General features: G+C 35.9%; 1 protein-coding gene across 8 annotated transcripts in view; it reads right to left on the bottom strand.

Annotated features, from left to right (window-relative positions):
* The window catches only part of LOC141453573 (RYamide receptor-like), a 135,580-nt gene that overhangs the window by 4,377 nt on the left and 111,407 nt on the right, over nt 1–19,796 (bottom strand). For all 8 annotated transcript variants that reach the window (XR_012458087.1, XM_074126963.1, XM_074126973.1 and 5 more), the window contains 3 exons: nt 5,780–5,994; nt 1,487–1,584; nt 506–596 (listed from right to left, as the gene is read on the bottom strand). Coding sequence is in view for 7 of the 8 variants with exons in the window: in XM_074126963.1 (XP_073983064.1) it covers nt 506–596; nt 1,487–1,584; nt 5,780–5,994 (404 nt within the window). In the remaining variant the exon portion in view is untranslated. The remainder of the gene's footprint in view (nt 1–505; nt 597–1,486; nt 1,585–5,779; nt 5,995–19,796) is intronic.

Genomic DNA, 19,796 nt, shown 5'->3' with positions numbered 1-19,796 from the left:
CCCCATTTCGAAACATGTGGGGAGCCACTTTTTTTTGTAAGAAAAGATGTTAATAGCAAAGCCTGAAGTTCCGCTTCGTCCAGGACACCTAATTTTTAGTCGGACAATAAGCTGAAAAAAATAGGCAATTATTTCACTTTTTACACTTTGCAGTTTTTCAATTTAGACTTAATTTTGGCGGAAAGAGCGTTGCAGGAGCTTGGTAACAGGATATGCGATTGTAGTGAGAGATTGCTGGAACCTATACTAGCAATGTTCTCGGATTGAAGGGCATCTGTATTCCATCCGAGGTCACAAATTTAAAAACTTCATTAATTCTAGTTTGCTAGTAGAGATTATTATTTTCTTCTACCCTCAGCAATTTGTGGCTGTAATTGTCCTCTGCCTTGTGTAACAAGATGAATAATCAGAAATTTCAGGAGCTTAACAAAGCTTGCCAAAAAGATAGTTTAGTTTACTATTTATGGACATTAAAAAATAAAATAGAATAAAAAAGCTCACTTACATTATATATCGCATAAATGAAAGGATTATAGCAGCTGTTGCTCATGGCGAGCCAATCAAATGAAAACCACAGGATGTTTATGTATTTGTACCTGCAATAGCAAAATGTTATACTTTAAAATCAGCTAATAAAAGATAAATTATTTCAAAAGAATAATTCTAGAAAGAAGCTCGCTTTTATCGAAAATATAAAGTTATAAAGTTCCTTAAGCGAAAAAAGTGTTTTAAAGCTAATTTGTATTGTGGTAATGGGTTCGATTCCCGGCCTTAGGCCTTGGATTTTATTTAATGGTTAATAAAAGAAATTTACAGTAAAGTATGTTTGCTAGTCGCCTCCGTCCACGACACCTAAATTGGTGTTTGGACGTACAAGCCCACTTGAAAAATTACATTCTTATGACAGATATGTAGCCCACAATTGGGCAGTAAAGGAAATATTGACTTCCCTGCGGGTACAATCGCCAACGAAAACTAAAGCAATTCTAGAGCAAACCTAGTCCTGGATATCGGGAGAGAGGCGTGACCAGTTTGCTCCCATCGTTATGGTTCATCCAGGTACGTGCCCGGAATGGAGCCCTAAATATTATAGTTTTTACTTCGCTCTTTATTTAGATAGCAAGCACGGATCTGACGGATTAATAAGAGATAAAGGTAAGAGTTTAACTTGACACTTAAGTGTTTGTGAATGTGTCCTCTTCCTCCTACTGGTATCGAGGAAGTATATAGATAGATCAATTTTTCGGGCTAAAATTTGCTTAGTCACGGGGTAGAAGGTTGTGGAGATTGCAGTCTTATCTTGGTAGATCTATATGAAGAGCAGGATTGACAGCAATTGTCGAAGGAGGTAAAATTACCGCACTTGGATCAGTACTTCAATAGCATGAAGAAATAAAAAGTAATGGACAAAGAATTCAATGTAACTATAACCTGAGAAGTAGAAATATTATGGTGATAAATTACTCTAAATGTAAATCCAACTTACTCATTGATTGCAGTAATGTTTTGCAGAACATTGTAGGTCTGCAATGGCAGCCAACATAACGCAAACAGTACAACTACAATCACCAACATCTTTATCACCTGGAACAATAAATTTAATTCTAGTTAATTTTTATGGCTGTAAGAAGTTTTAAGTAATTTTTTAAATTAAAGAAAACGAAGAAAAATTTGGAAGTATGTGAACCATTTGAAGAACTGGTGATCTTCGAATCTCCAGTCATTGGTTTAACTGGAGCGAACGTTAACAGGGATGGGGCAACACTCCGTTGAATACATTATGTATTCAGTAGTAGTAATAGTATATAGATAAGGGAGGAATTAGGTCAGTGGTTAGCGTATACTGGATTCCAACACGGAGATCAAGGGTTCAAATCCAGCTGCTGGCCCTTAGATTTTCTCTTCCTAGGAGCTTCTTACAGCTTCCTTCCCGATGATGGACAGTGTTCTCTGTAACTGTCCGGAGACATTGCACAACAAAAAATGCGTAGTCATAGTCAACTGTTGAATTCTCTCACAATGTTTACTGAAGAAAAGTAAAAAGAACATGATACCAAAGTATAACTGTTATACAAAACGGATCGTGGTTATTGCACAAAATAATAGAATAACCTTGAACAACGAAGAAAAGTAATCAATTAACATCTTTCCGTATTTTCCAGTTGAAGGAATCAATCCATTTAATATCAGCCAATCTTTCTCAATCAATTAATCAAACAGCTCTATCTTAATTCTACCTTGCCAAAATACCTGACCTCTAAACTGCCACAGAACGTTCCCAAATGCCAATAAAGTAATGTATTCAGTATTTATTCACCGACGAGTTTCAGATAATCAATTTCTAACCGTAGGAGATACTCTGTAGCTGTCTGTAACTTGGCCATATTTGCAAAACTGGGAGATTCCCTGGGGGCCAATCGCTCAATGTAATCCAGAGAGTTCTTGGTCGACCTCTCAGTTTGTATCCTTCCGTTGCGAACTACATCAAGAATCTTTCATTTTCCTCTTCTCTTTTCCACACAGGTGTGCAAACCCTTTTCAACTTCTGATTTTCACACTTGGATGTAAAGGGTTGCACTTCCAAGCTGCTTCTTTTGTTTTCCATTAGATGCTTACGAAGAAATCATACTTGGGCAACTTACCAAGAACAGTCCCAAAACGCAGATCGGAAAAGCTAGTTTTCTTTTTGTTTGATGATGTTTCTTTTACCTCAGTTATTAGACAGATGGATACTGCTTGCTACTGTGCTACCATCCGTGCTTTAAAAGCGCGAACAGCTTGATAGTTGCTGACATTAGAGCTGTCCGATGGTGCTACTACAAGGATGATGAACTCTATCCTAGAAAGATGGTTTAAATTGAAGGGAGACATGTCGAGGAGGGCTAAGCGGTGGACAGGATTTTAGTTTTACTCGGGGTACGAGATCACAGTCGGTTCGGCTGCTTAGGACAGAAAATCAGATACCACTGAAGTCATTAAATTTTGCTATATTTTTTTTAATTAATGGTATGGGTAAAATTCAATCAGAAATATGCAATATGTGATTAGCGAGTTTTTGATTGGATCGGACAATAGAGCGAGGTAAATTACACCTGAATGTGAGGTTGATTGTAAATTTAAATGATGGTTTACATGTCGCACTTTATCATGTAAATTATATTTAATCAGTGGCTCTATTTACATGATGACGTGAGGCACTAGAATCTGGCCCATTGCATTCTGCATACCCCCATGCTATTTCATTTATTTCATAAGTAAACTAATCTTTTGTATTAATTTCAAATTATAATTAATTTATCTCTCTTTAATACTTTTAGCGATAGGCCATTTTGAGTGCCAGAGCATGGCGTTCTGTTGACCAGAAAACGGCACGGATGGTAACCTCCTTCAACCTCACAGGAAAATGGATAAACCGCTTCTTCAGGGATCATAGTGAACCTGTCTAACAGGATAACCAGTTCTCTGGGTCGAGAACTGGGACCAATAAGAATCCTTTACTGAATAACAAGACATTGAGAGGGGTCCAAAGTTCTCCACTAAGTCTGCTAAGTAACCCAGGACTTTTGGAGAGGAGGCACTGGGAAATGATTATTCTAATCTTCTCTTTCTTCTTTGAGCTTTCCAAGAGTGTCTGAGTCATTAGGTGATGAAGTACCTCCATGGGGCCATGAATGAAGTGGTGCCTGCCTCCAGAGATTGGTTAGCTCTAATTGCCCTGTTGTCCGCTCTAAGATCTCCCAAGACTGCCTTGGAGGTTATTCAATTGGGAGGGTTATATATCCCCTAGAATACTCCCAACATCTTAAATTGAGGGTTTTATTTTTATTTCTAGAATATCTGGAGCAGGCGTTGCAAAGAAGTGGTAGCATTGTTGTATGATTCTCTAAAGAGATTTTCATTTTGGTAACATGTTTTACGGCTGCCACCATATTTAATTCCATAAAGGTATAAGTTTGGGAATTGCAGTAAACGAGTAAAAACGTCTCTCTCGTGAAGCTATCCGAAATGTTAATCAGCATCTTTCATGTTGGACCAACTTATGCAAGAATAACTTATTCATGAAGTGGTAACCACAACACCAGTTCTACTGAGCGGCAGATGAAAACCATTTTCACCGCAGAATTTTCCATGTAAGTAGCGAGAACTACCTCCACCACTTTTTCCTAGAGTAATAATTTTCTTGAAGGAAAATATTCATTCATTTTGTTTACGTTTAATTTAAGAAAATTTATTACAGATTTAGTGATCTTACAACCGTCCTAAAGAAAAACAACATGCCACATCTAGAACGAAAATACATACTAAAAATTCCACTGAACTTGAGAGCTCCTTCGAGTAAATCGGACGGACATGTTAAGAAAAAGCACTCTAAGCTTCTTAAACTGTCAAACAGTTGCGACCACAAATCTAGAACATGGTCTGCTCAAAGCTCAGACGATCCTGGTCAAAATATGGATAGGCATTTCCTTCTTTATCTCATAAACACGGAGCTGACCATGCAAGTATTTAAGAATTACCTTACAATCAGCCATGTCCAGAGCCTATCCTCGGAGATGAGCTTGCCGAAACTGTTTATTCTCAGAAGCTGACCAAGAGCACGTCATTAGCAAGTTTTGAGCTTTCCCAATAAGCGGAAATAACCTACCTACTTCCTCAATTAATCAAAATATCCACATAACACCATTCCCCCTATGGAAGCCCAGGCTAGAAATTTTTTTCATTTTTTCCATTGTCTCCTGACGTTGTTTAAATTTTGTTTGCCGCTCGTACGAAATATAAGTAAATCGGACAGTAATCTCTAGTAGAAGAAACTGTCTAAGCTTCTACGTCGTTTCGAACACAGATCTGGAACGTAATATCCTCACATCCTAAAATGTTTGCCATTCAAAGGATAGCATGGAAGACAGTACAAAGCGAGGATCTTCTTTAATAAGCCAGTTACACCAGATCTTGGCCAATCTGGAATACTCAGGTAATAGTTGGAAAGATAAGTATCCGGAATACCGACTGATAGACTTTCCGAACCTATTATCTATTCTTCATAAAGAATTTCACAAACCTCTGCCTGGAAAAGAATGATTCGTTCGTTCCAAGGAACGATTATCCAAAACGGGGCACTGGTATTCACTTTAAGAAATTGATGTTGGCACAAGTTCACTGGGTGTACTCGAATAAAAAACCACACTTTACTAACTTGTTAATAAATAACTTTTTTGTTTTTTTTTTAATTTACTTTATATTGTTCAGGTTCTTTATTTGTTTGTTTTCACCTTAATGAAAGTTCACATGAGAGCTTTCTGATGAAAACCTAAGGAAGAAGTACCATGGAGATAGAGGAGGAAGCTAACTGTAAATGGACTTAAATAAAAAGAAGATGGTTTAAGAAATAGTGGAGAGCTAAGTAATGTTTGAACTTTACTTAACGGTTCGGCTATTGAACCACGAGGACGCTAAGTGGGCAGGGGCCTTAACAGAAATTAGATTTGTACTTTTGCAACCGCTTAAAGTTAATTTTTATGACAATAATTTTACGCAAATATTGAGAATGGAATTTTGTAGTCAACATCTTAAGCTTCAATTTAGTGCCGAATTATAAGGTTAAACTCAAAATTCTTGCACAATTTGGTGAAATGCCTTATTATTCTTCTGGCCAAAGTTCATACGGGCCCTCCTCAGAAATAACAACACAAACATAACAAGTTCAGTAACCAACATCAACATAAGTCTCTTAAAAACTGTAAAAAAAAATTGTTATAAATACTAATCTTTATAATTTTACCTTTTTCTTATTGCGCATGATGTTCGCATCGCGTTCTGATTGCGCATTTCCGGGTGCCGTGGCGCCCCATAGTGTCAATCCCATGCGAGCGTAAGCGAATATTATCACAGTTAACGGTATAAAATATTGCAACAAAACCAGCACAGAATGGTACCATTGCATCGCTTCGCTGGAGAGTTTCTCATTGGCGCAGAAATAGATACTCTCATTTTCAACTGGAACATGAGAAAAAGATAAAAAAAAAAACATTGTTTCAGATTTTATTGAAAAATTTTGAATTAAGGACCTACTAGGAAGGGATACTACCTCTGCAGGTCTTAGGCATATTGAATGCTAATGGTGTCTGTATTGTGTGTTGTTCGTGGTGATAGACTGAGAGGTCAATACCCCACAGGAAGTAGTCGATCCATTTCCCCCCTGGGGGTTGGTTCAAGATTACTAAATGACATTGTTGCGCGTCGAGTGACTCAATAAATATCGCGAATACAGTAGTAAAGTGCATACAGTGAAATTATTCTGTCATTTTTGGCATATTTTCAACATCATCATTTTCATTGTCTTTGTAAAAGCTATTTTTGTGTGTGTGTGTGTGTGTGTGTGTTAGTGTGTGCATGATCCTGGTTCGTTTGTGTTCGAACGTTGGAGTTATGACAGTAACACTGAAGACTGGTAGAAGTAAACGAGTTGGAGAAGTTACTCCCGGTGTTTTAAGACGTCTAACTGGATTGTCAAGGAAGAGTTCTAGAAGAAATATTTAGAGCTAGAGGATATGCAGGTTTAAAGTTTCGTGTTTCCTGTATCGTGTTTTGGGCAATTTGGGTGATAAAAGGAATGTTAAGATCTGTATGTATGGCAAAAGACGTACAAGGAGCGAGTGGATCGAAGTGATTTAGATTGTAGAGATTGAATTCAATTTGGAAATTGGTGCGGTTTGGTTGAATCCCACAGCTCTAATCCAGAATCTGTCCTTAAGCCCTAAGCAAATTCCCTGAAAATTGAAAATAGAACCTGCGGAAAGTACGAGTTTCATCATTGATAAATTTCATTATTTTGAAAATCTGTTCAACAATGCTTGACGAGGGAATGAAACAGTTTATAAACAGAAAGTGCATATGGAGTTTGGAGAGCTCGCATTTAACGGTCCAGACTACAAAGCTCTAAATTAATTAGTAAAGAGGATTTTGAATCTTTCCTGCATGCTTCACTCTAACCAGTGCAGGACTTACTGCAAGTCTGCAAACATAGTTACACATAGTGTGGACCAACATTGCATGTTTAACCTTCTATATTAATTTAGCCCTCTTAATCAGATAGTTTTAATACAACTACCTATTTTTTTTTTTTTTTTAGCTTGAACTTTGATTATAACACTCTATAAATAATTATTATTCTCTAATAATGGTGCCAAAGCTCCCAATATCTATAAACTCCAATCCTTCCAGTCAAAAACACTCCGTAGAATCGTTAAAGCTCCTTTACTTTGTTTCTAAACTCTAGCTTGCACCGAGATTTCCTTGTTCTTGATGTTTCAGAAGCTGCAAGATACCGTTACATAAAATTCCACACTTCAATTACCTTACATCCTAATCCTTTACAATCCAAACTTACTACTCTACCAGGAAATCCTCCCAGGCGGTTGAAGCGCAGTTGACCACGCGATCTTCTAAATGAAGTAAGAGCCAGTGCACAATAGTGAACTGTAACTCTTCGGGTAGAGTTTCACCAATGGGCGAATTCTCCCCTCATGCTATTCTATGTATCATGTTGTATCAGCTTCACTTATTGCAGAAATCTACTGCAGTTAAAAAAAGATAAATGATTTTATTTAAAAGTTAATTTATGGAGGCGCCTAAATTGTAAAAAATATATAAGACACAACTACATAAATGGAGAAAATGGCGGACTTAAAACTATGTTAATTAATGAAAACCATTTTTTAAAATATTTATTTTTTAATAAAATACTCAATTTTCCATACTTAAAGAAGAGATAAGGAAAAATCCATAATAACTAAGTGTACTGCGGGTTTTATGGATACTGTTTGGGATTCATAAAGTTTGGAAACCATGAATACGAAGGGTCAACAAATTTAAGTTACCAACAATGAGTTAGTGTCTTAAATCTTTTCTTTTTTTTTTTTAATTGTTAGTTTTTGAAATAGTTAAAACGCTTAAAAAATTATCTCTATTCTTCACTAGATAATAGTATTGTGCAAAAGATTGAAATCTCTAACTTGCCCCCTTCCTTGGAGCAATTTCCTTGGGGGGCAAGGTGGCCCTAAAACGGGCTTTAAAACGCCGGCAGATAACGTACGGATAATGGTTCATCCACTTCAGCAGCAAACATACGGGCAGAAGATAAGTCCTTAAAGCCAACTTCCTCTGCCTTAACTTTTAACCAATTAAACACTAAGATTTCGAAACTAGATAATAGTTTGTGTGAAAATGGAAGCACTACTACTCACACGACTCGCTCTTACTTTCTCTTCCTCTTAGGGTACGTTCACAACGGAGCTGTGAGCATAGATGATAGCGGAGATGATAGCATTGATGCATCAGCGCTTATAGAACAACCTAGTACATTCTTATGTGAGCGTGCACAACGAAGCTTCGACTAGTGACTCATACTCGCTGCTATAAACGAGCATAGATGATGATAGAATTGAATTTTTCATTTTTCTGCTAAGCTGAACTCCAGTATCGGAGCTTCAAAATGGACGTCGAAAAATTATTTAGTGCTGTCTTTACTCATTATTTTTGGTTATTATTTTATTATTTACTTTTAAACAATATTTTGTTTTTTAAATCGTGCTTACATTTATTTTCATGTGTATTTATTTGTTTTTTTTCAATAAAATCATTACTAACCTAAGAGTAATCACTAGTTTTTCTTCTATGGTTATAGGATTTCCATGACAATTTTTCCAAAGTTTTCTTAATTTTGACCTTATTTTTTCTAAAATATAGTCGAATGTGGGTGGACCCATCCTCACATATACAAAAAAACGATCCGGATAATTTCTAAGTTCCTTATATAAATGGTGAAATTCACCCAAAGTACTTCGTTTTTTATTTATGGGATGTACATGATATTTTCTTAAGCGTTTTTTCTTTAAAATATACCTTTTTGTTGCTGCTGAACATAAAAACTCTTCTTCACTTCTCGGACATGTTGCATGTATCACAGCTCTGTTGTGCACACTAATCAGCGATTATATTTTACTCTATCAGTTATCATCTCTGCTATCATCTATACTCACAGCTCCGTTGTAAACGTACCCTTAAATGCACTTTTAAATGAATTCGCGTGTTAAAGCCACAGCATTTTATTTAGTAAAATGACATTTTAGCTCTACTGATTTTATTTAAATTTTGAAGCTTAGCTTCAAACTTATAAGAAGCATTTCCCCAGATAAATGTTTCAAATAAATGATTGATCCACGCGTGTGTGTGTGTGAAAAAAAGGTATTTAAAAAAAAACATTGATAAAGTTGCATTTCCGGTAGGTCAATTTTGTCCAAAAGCTTATCGATTTATACTTTAATGCGCGTCAACATCTCAGATTATTGGCGCCAAGAGCTTTTTTTCAGTGCATTGACGATTTCCGGGACAGCAATTCCATTTCTGGACAGTGAACTGTAAAGACTTCATACGAAAATGGAAGAAAGTATAAGGGCCAGAAACTGGGATTCCAACCGGAAATCTGTGAGGTTAGAATCTAATATACGCTAACCATCCAGCCAATCACTTCCCACGCTAAAAGCCTCGGTTTCAACGCAATAAAAAATAAATAAATTAAATTAAAAAAAAAACAAATTTAAATTTCCTAAAATTTCTTTGTTTAAGTTACGCAGAGCAAACATTATGATTGTGACGTAATCTTTTAATTTATGTAAATTAATTTGGAAAGCTGTGACGTTCAATTAGCTTATCCACCATTCGTGGAGATTGATTTGTTCACAATTCTGGCATTAATAAATCTTCTGTTTTCCAAATTGCTCGCCACAATATTTGTCCTTCTAAGTGTGATTTATTATGTTTGATTTATTTATTTATCGGCCCATAATAAAATCGGGATGTCAAAATGCCTCCCAATAGATCGCACATCTTTTCTATTGTCTAAAATCAATTGTCTAAATCCAAACTGATCTGTTAGCATAATAAATTAGTTATGAATAAATTTTCATATTTTACAACTTCCTTTACACTTCTGTGTAAAAATTTCCATGGTCGAATTATGGATCTAGCTCACGAAACGGTGAGCGAAAGTATTATTTGTTCAATAACTCAGTTCAATTTTAAATTACGTATAAAAATACAGGAAAACAGGCTAAAACCGGAAGTTAATTGGTATTTCTTTGTATTTGAATTCAATTTTGTGGGTCTACAAAAAAGATGATTTCTTTATAAAACGGCCGAAGGGCACAAAGAGAAAAAAGGAATTTAACGGAACAAAGAGCAAATGAAAAAGGTCAAAGTTGGATGGGGGTAACCGACCGACAAACATTTTATTAGTTTTTTGTAGAAAATTTTTTTTTTTTTATCTTTCTGGGTTAATTTTCTTGAAAATATTTCAGTAGATTTTCCATTAAACTTTCACCTTTTAACTTGAACTCTGTTTTCATTCATTTTTTTCTCCCCTCCCACCCAAAATGGGGTTAGCAGAGATTAAGATTTGATTCAGAGTATGGGAGAAAATACTGCTGGAAAGCCGGGAGAAGACACTGCAGTCACAAGAGGCTTACAAAAAGGAAAATCTTTTCTCCTTTAAAAAAAATTGACGAGTTTTCCCAGGATTCTTCCCCAGTTGACGTAGAGGAAAAAAAACAGGATGTAAGCGACCTGTTACCTCCCCTGTTGTCATAACCTGCATATTGGCTGCGACACATTTGTATCAGTGGAAATCCCTGAGCAGGTCTGAATCTGTCGTGCATATAAAAAAAAAAAAAAACGACGCCAGATTAAATCAACTTGTTCACGGAGGTCCTTGTTGCTCCGGATCACACCTCGTACTTTTTGCCGACGGGACTGCTAACAGAGTGTTTGTATTCAAGGCTACTTCGCTCATTGGACACAGATAGATACAATCATCTAACATTCGGTAAGAATACAAACGACGTTCTATAGCCCAAATAGTCACATTTAGTTCTTGTTGTACATTCATCGTTTGTGTGTTCTATAGGCAATTTGCAGCATTGTCCAAGTAGTTGGCAAAGAATTTTGCTCACTTTTTATCATTGTTGATCTTTTAAGTGGGCTCCAAGTTGAGGCTTTAGTCAATGAAGAGTCCAAAGGAAGATGACTGCTGTTGAAGACAGGAGCCCCACCGTAGGGTAAACCTACTGGCATGCTGGCATTTCTTTGGGGGTTTTAGTTCTGCAAGAAATGGGATGTGACTTTTTTTTTCAAGATGGCATCATAAGACTCTGTCAGAAGCATATCTTGTTGTCTTCGGGTATTACTTGTTGTCTTCATAGCCAAGGTGTAACAATGAAGTAATAAACAGGTATAACAGTTGAAAGTTCTTACAAAAAAGAAAGCTATTTCATACTTATTTTCTATTTTTCTTCAAAAATTAATCAAAAAAAATCTGGTGTGGTCACTCACACGACTTTTACTAGCTACTATCTCCTCGAAACCAACTAACAGTTGCTTCAAAACCAAATATTTGTACAATATTGAATACTTATAAATTTAAAAAGTATTTATAACCGTGGATAATTTTTTTTTATTCCAAAACCATGTAGCTGCTAACTTTAACTCCTTAACATACATTGCTTTTTTTGGTTGGGGGGGGGGGGGTAATATCTCAATTTGCCTCATTTATGACGTAAGAAAAAGAGAAAGTAATGAGAAAAACAAAATCTTTAAAAACTATAACAGCAGCAACAGTCAGCATATTATATACTCGTAGTTATAAAGCTAAAACAACAACTAAAATAATAATGGTAACATAATGTGGTTGTTTAGAAAAAAAAAAATTAATTCAAGCACCTCAGACCTGTGCGAACTGTGGAGTGGAAATGACGCAGCTGTGGGAGGAGGTGATGATGTCAGATTGAGAGAGAGAGAGAGAGAAATCATGACGATGGTAGAAGAGAATTATGTGAAAATGTTCGCTTAGATGGAGTTATTCATAAAATATGATAGGTCAGGGCTTATGTTATGTCAAGAGTTTATCGTTATTATTATTATTATAACTTTAAATATTCATTAATAATTCATATAAATTTCCACGAACGGAATTCAGTCATTATTCTGAGAAAATTGTTCTTCATATTTGCCGTGGAAATGGCAGCCAGACTGAAGTATGTTTCTCGCCATTCCTGTAATTCTATCTGAAAGTCTTTTTCAATATTTCTTACTAGGGATATATTATTATTTATTTGCAATAATTTATTTATTTATTTGGTTCTTTAAATTTTGGTTTAATACTAGAATTCAGAGTACATACTGCAGGGAATCCATCAATGTTAAATATCTATTATTTTTTACCGTCGCGTGAAGTCTCGAATCACTCCATTCTTGAAAAGAATTTTTAAACACAACCGTCGAAAAATGGAATCGTTCAAGGATCTACTTTAAATTCTGTTCGTTCGATTTAATTCAAAGTCAGAATTTAAAGCTACAAAACTTAATTTCCCAAAATATTTGGATCCAAAATCGTTTATCTTTTCCAAAATGTCTTACTGGTGCAGCCAGCCATCAAAGTATTGATGCACAATAAATAGCAAGAATGGTGATGGAGAAGGTAACTTGAGTCCAGAAGCAGGCGAAAAAGTTTAACCAGTTAAGCGCGTTCGACGTGTATACTCGTTGTGAAAAATATAAAATTGCCATTAACTTATAAAAATTCGAAATTTTAATAAAATACAATAAGAATATTATTTGGTAGGATGTTCCCTTTATCTTACCAGTAGAACTGCCAAGTATCTTATACGGAGGGGGGTGGAGGGAGCCAGTCAAATGATAAGTGGTTGGTACATGTTTGGTCTTCGCATTAGAGATTGGGGAATTAGGCACACAAATAGAAGCTCTCAACCCTTGTGCAATGCCCGTTTTTACCTAGATAGAGGTTCAGACCTCAGTACGAGCATGATTTCATTTTGCACAGAATTCAAAGCTCTTTTCTATTCCTTGTAAAAGCTCTTGCGTCCCTAGTTAACTAGAGCAATGCATACGTGAAGAAGCGGTGCAAGATTTTGAATGAGCACAGAATACTCCTGGTAATCTCAAGCCTCAGAAATTGTAGAAAAAGTGCTTGCAATGACTATTACGAGACGTTGTTAACTTTTGGTTGTTTTGCCCTGCGTTCGACATGTGTATCAGACGTCATTGTCTGATTTTAATTCCGCACACTGTGAGTTTTTTTTTTTTTTAAATTAAATTCCACTCTTAACTGGTTAACAGGTTGCAGGTATACAAGTTCTGCAGCACGGCCGCAAACCAGAACGGGCGGCCATTCAATGGATGATCAGGACCTGTTGAAGAGGCCATTGTAGAGTTGAAGAAACACAGAGGATATCCTGTGAGGTCCTCTCGTCAAGTGTTTACGTCAGATGGTTTTATCAATGAAGGACGGCAGGTTTTAAACTTTGACTTTAACAACGGAAATACAACTTAAGCTGGAAATACACGAAAAAGTTTTTTTTTTTTTTTAAATAATTTATTCAATGTATCGTTTGTCTGTCTGTATTTATCAACCAAAACTCATAAACGGGAAGTCGAATATAGTTTCTAACTTTCTAACTAAAGTATTATTAAAACAACATTAAGCCACCAAGATCTTCGAAACAACAATTCAACCACTTCCGTATATTCAACTTTGCTACCTGATGCAGTGAACCGCCCATTTTCTGAGAGTCTGCAACCTCCACTGGGAGCAATATAAGCGATTATTCCCACACTTCCAACATGTGACTTCCAACTTAATATTCTCCATTTTGATTCCACATTACTGCCAACTTTACGACATTAAAAACAAATGTACCCATGATGGCCATAAAAAGTGAGAACAAACATATGTGACTAAAATAATATTAACAGAGTATCTTGGTACAGCAGAGAATTAAAGGTTATTTCAAATTTAACGTTGGGCGAAAACATTAAAGCCATATTTAGGTCAGAGTCTATGTGGTAGCAGATTGGGAACGTAGAAATGAGTTTCAACTATTGTTATTAGCATTTTAGAGTATTAAGGTTGATTTAGGAGCTTGATAGTGAACTGTTTAGTTTTAGTGCTTCCTTAGGAGCTCCATCTTCTATGGAGTATTTCCTTATACAAGACAACGCTGGACTTTTTTGTGTTTTTTCAATTTGTTCCTACTTCCTGTGTCCCCAAATCTGAGATTCATAACAAGTTATAGAACAGCAGACAGTATTAAGGACTTTACTTGCTGGAACCAAATATCGACAGATGGAATCGAAGAGACTTTTCGTCCTAAGAGAATCGCTAATGAAAGTCAAGAGGTGATACCGAACCATAACCTCGAACTACTTCAGGATGGATTCCATTTCTATCTGGAAGCATCATTTCTTAATATAAGAGAAAAATAATATCACTGATGTGTAACCATCCGTGGAAACCAGCAAGCTTGATTATTGGTTACATTTCCATAATCTGGTTACCTCTATTATTGTGCACGAATGCAATAATGTCCACTAGATTAACATGAATAAGAACAAAAAATAGAAACTAATGCAGGCAAGAACAAATCACAAGACAACGCGATATCCCTTTTTGTTTTGTGTACGTGATAAAAAAAAACAAGAAAAGAAAGTCCGTTTAACGGATCATGCGCATTGAGGATTATGTCATGTTACATTCTACTAGAATGATAAATGCCCGTTTTCTATGTTTAGGTATGCAGAAAATATGTACATGACGATGAATTGATATATGAGTGTGTGCATATTTATGCGGTAAACGTTTTAATACAAACGCGTCTCCAACAGGAAAATAAAGGGAATCCAAGGATTTATCTGCAACATTATTTCCATGCCTGGTACGAGTGGACGTTCAGTTACCCTACTCATAAACTACCAGATGCGGTGTAACTTGCCATAAATTACTCTCTAGTGTTCTAATTTGAGCTTAATTTTTTTGTTCTAATTTCAAGTTTACAGCTACCAATTGTAAATTAATTTTATCCCAAAATTAATTCAAATAAAAGGATGCAAATTATGAAAGAGTTATTAATATAAACAATTAAATAACTTCCAACTACCAAATTAGGTGTCGTGAACGAAGGCGACTAGCAAACATACTTTACTATTTTCTTATATTAACCATTAAAGGTATAGACTGGGAATATAGCCTAGTACCGCAATACATCTTAGCTTTGCGGGTCTAGTCTCTAACCACTCGGCTATCGTGGCGACTAGCAAACATACTTTACTATAAATTTCTCATATTAACCATTAAAGGTATAGACTGGGAATATAGTCTAGTACCGCTATACATCTTAGCTTTGCGGGTCTAGTCTCTAACCGTTCGGCTACCGTGGCGATTAGCAAACATACGAGGGTCGTTTGAAAAAACCGTGCAAAGTCAGAGAGATAGCACCACTGGCGCGTATCGAGGTTATGTTTAGTTAGTAGCATCTCTTGGAAGAACACACACCAAGTTTCAGCCAGATCGGTCTATTTCTTTGTGTTTGGCATTCGTTTGAATCGAGGAAGTCGAGTGATTTTCAAAAAATGGACGAAAAAGAATTTCGTGCGTTGATTAAACACTACTTTATGAAAGGCAAAACGCCTCAGGAGACTAAAGAGAAGCTTGATAAACATTATGGTGACTCTGCACCTTCGATTAGAACAGTTTATAAGTGGTTTCAAAATTTTCGGAGTGGCCATACGGGCACAAATGACGCTGAACGTTCTGGACGCCCTGTTGAGGTTACTACTCCAGAAATCATTGATAAAATCCATGATATGGTGATGGATGACAGAAGAGTGAAAGGTGCGTGAGATTGCTAGTGCTGTAGGCATCTCGAATGAACGGGTACATTAAAACTGTCCGGTAGGACAGTTGTATAAGGGTTGATGGTCAAAAACTGCACGAAAAAGCGTAACGTTGAAAAACACCCAACTTTGACAATTTTTTTCTCTTTTTCTATAAAAGATAAAATTCCCAAATTTTCTTTAAAATAAAGGGCAAATCCTCCTTTATGACTGTAATTTTTTGCAACAACCCAGATCTAATAGGTTTTGAGAAAAAAGTTGCTGAAAATGAGCAAAAACGGCTTTTTCAAAAATTGTTGTTGTTCTTGTTCTTGTTGTTCTTCTTCTTCTTCTTGTTGTTGTTACCTTTTTTGTAAACAACGTAGCGCCTAAACGCGTGAACCGATTTTCATGAATGAGGTGTCATTCGATTCGGAATTTTATGTAGATGTGCCTTTTGGGGGTCTCGGCCCTGTACATTGAATGGGAGAGGAGTTAGCCCCCTTTATGTAAGGCCCCCTCCAAAATTATTATTACTAATTACTCTGTAAATCTTGGCCCGATTTTGATAAAATTTGGTAGGATGATAGGGTTAGGGCTCCCCTACCTAACAATAAAGCGACGATCTGCTCTTACACTTGTTAAGGGGAAGTATAGCAATCGTTTCAAATTATCGACACGTGAACCGATTTTCATGAATGAAGTGTCATTCGAATCGAAATTTTGTACAGATTTGTACTTTAAAAGTCTCGACGCTATGCCTCATAAGGAGGGGAGTTCGCCCCACCCAAATAAGGCCCTTTCTGAAACTATTATTACCAATATTTCTACAAAGCTTAGTCCGATTTTGATAAAATTTAGCACGAAGAAGTGATTAAAGCTCCTCTATGTGGCTGTGAAGTGCCATCATGCTCTTACACCTACTAAGAGGAAGTACTGCAATCGTTAAAATTATCAATGAGTGAACCGATTTACATCAATGAATTGTCGTTCGATTCAAAATCTTTGCCTTTTAGGGAGAAGTACTGTAATCGCAGTTTATTTTTCTTGCTCCTCTTAAAAGGAAGTACTGAAATCGCAGTTTAATTTTGCTATTTACGTACAAATACCTTCCTATTTTATTCAAAACGCTTTCTCAAAAAAATGGTTATTGAGGATGGTTTGGGGACCGTAACTATAATCATTCTTTAAAAAGATCTCTCCAGTGGTAGTTACGGTTCCGATTTAACACCTTATCAGGTTATAATGATAGAATACCTTATTCCAAATTTTAAAAAATCTGTAAAGCAGACGTAACTTTGCAAATAGACAAAAAGGAAAATCTATCCAAAAGGTACAAAAATCTCCTTAACAAAAACTTACAGTTTTAAAAGTTAAGTATAAGGGTTGATTAAACGCCAAAAGGTACACAAATCAGCAGTTCCCAACATTTCATTAATACTTCATTGATATAATTTAAGTAATTTTACTGCATTAACTTTTCCTTCACATTTTTTAGAATTTATTAGATGTCACAGACCCTTATGCTGGCCAGTTCATTCATAATATTTTTTTATTATAATTATGATAAAATGAGTGATGAATTATTCTGAGTAGTCACATATACATGCATGTTAAAGTAGAAAAAAACAAAGTTAGAGTCGGCCACTTTTTAAATTTCAATCACGGAGGATTCAAAACAATATTTCAGTCTTAAATTCGTCTTACCGAAATATTCGTGAGCACAAATAACATACATTTAATAACAAGTAGATTATTCAACAATATTTACTCATTTCTCAATTGTAATTTAATTTAGTCCCCCTAATTTTACTTATGGTAAAATACTGGAATAATTAGCTGTCCTAAAAATATGCATATCTTTATTTTCTTTATTTTATATTACATATATATAACATTGTGGGAAGAACACCTAGATTGAGAATGTAATTGAAGAAAACTATATTATTTGCGATAAAGCCAGATTATTTATTACTTATTATTACAAACGTTTGACTACAACATAAAATAACAATTACTTTAATCGAAGAATGAACTTAAACCAATGATTTTTATTTAAAAATAAAAATAAATGCATAAAATTATTGATGTAAAAAAAGTTTATGAATTTTTTAGCCTCTTATTTTTTTTATATTTTTTATAACGTTTTCTTTTTCACCTGTGATTAATAGTTTGATTATTATAGATAAATAGATATTACAGTCAATCTAAGTTAAATGGTGTGCTACTTGAGTAAATATTTTGTAGACGAAAATGGCCAGCATAAGGGTCTGTGACATCTAATAAATTCTAAAAAATGTGAAGGAAAAGTTAATGCAGTAAAATTACTTAAATTATATCAATGAAGTATTAATGAAATGTTGGGAACTGCTGATTTGTGTACCTTTTGGCGTTTAATCAACCCTTATACTTAACTTTTAAAACTGTAAGTTTTTGTTAAGGAGATTAATATTTTGCATCAACATTTGGACATGACAAAGCTATCCGCAAGATGGGTGCCGCGATTGCTCACGCTTGACCAAAAACGAAATCGTGTGAAGTGTTGCAAGGACGGTTTGCAGCTGTTCCAGAAGAATCCGCAGGACTTTAAGCGTCGTTTCGTCACTGTGGATGAAACATGGATACATCACTACACTCCTGAGACCAAAGAACAATCTAAACAATGGGTTACCAAGGGGGAATCTGCGCCAAAAAAGGCGAAGACCGTTCCTATGGCCGGAAAGATTATGGTGACTGTCTTTTGGGATTCGCAAGGAATAATCCTCATCGACTATCTGGAAAAGGGTAAAACTATTACAGGTGCATATTATTCATCGTTATTGGACCGTTTGAAAACCGAGCTGCAAGAAAAACGCCCACGATTGGCCCACAAAAAAGTCCTTTTCCATCACGACAACGCACCAGCTCACACCTCAGCAGTTGTGGTCGCAAAATTAATGGAAATAGGGTTCCAACTCGTTTCACATCCCCACTAATCTCCAGACTTGGCTCCCTCGGACTACTATTTGTTCCCCAATATGAAGAAATGGCTGGCGGGAAAAAGATTTTATTCAAACGAGGAGGTGATTGCAGAAACGAATGGCTATTTTTCAGACTTGGACAAATCCTATTATTCGGAAGGGATCAACAAACTAGAGCAGCGTTGGACGAAGTGTATAAGCCTAAAAGGAGACTATGTTGAAAAATAAAAAAGGTTTACCCCAAAAAATTAAGTAGTTTTTATTTTTGCACGGACTTTTCAAACGACCCTCGTACTTTACTGCAAATTTCCCATATTAACCATTAAAGACTGGGAATATAGCCTAGTACCGCAATACATCTTAGCTTTGCGGGTCTAGCCTCTAACCGCTCGGCTACCGTTGCCACTCAGTACAGGACTCTTTTCTTAGGATAGGACTCTCTCAAAACTTCACTGGTGTTAGAATTGTAGATTTTGGGGCCAATGCGGCAACGAGATCGCGTCCTTAACAGACCAAGATACCAAGTAACCTTCTTTTTAGCATCGTAAAATGTCATAAAAAAAAGTGTAGGCCTTCATATTATTGGTACACGAAATTTCTACCAGCAGGTATATTAAATATGAAATCTAAGGGCAGTGTAGAGCAATCGGAAGGCTGTTCAAATATTTAGGGCCCTAGTAGTTGGAGAAGACAGTCGCTCAAGTTCATGGCAAATACCAATGAGACAGGCTAAAGGTGGATGAGGGATTCCACTTGACTAGAATGGTATTGGCTTTGACAATATCATATTGAATCTGTCCATACCAATCTGATGTCATCTTCTCTAAAAGTTAGGACAGTTTTATGTACCGTGACTACGCAAATATACCCCATTAACACCCAAACTCTGGAGCTTATATTTTTTACGCATAACCCATTATTCGGTTGTTCTCAGATGCTTGAACGCTCATTTCCATAACATTTAATAATATAATAAAATTTGTAAAGACATTCTCTAACTAACGGAAAGAGATAAAAAGAGTTCAGAAAGTACACTTTGATCTTAGCAAGAAGGTACTAAACTACAAGCCAACTACAGTCTGTACCCAGCTAGGGTTTGTGTTTTATTTTGATCCT

The sequence above is a fragment of the Rhodnius prolixus genome, unplaced genomic scaffold, assembly GCF_049639745.1.
Source record: "Rhodnius prolixus isolate KJV_2025 unplaced genomic scaffold, Rpr scaffold_1, whole genome shotgun sequence".
In the NCBI taxonomy this organism is placed as follows: domain Eukaryota; kingdom Metazoa; phylum Arthropoda; class Insecta; order Hemiptera; family Reduviidae; genus Rhodnius; species Rhodnius prolixus.
Note: the sequence above shows the minus strand (reverse complement) of the source record. Positions and strands in the feature narration are given on the sequence as shown.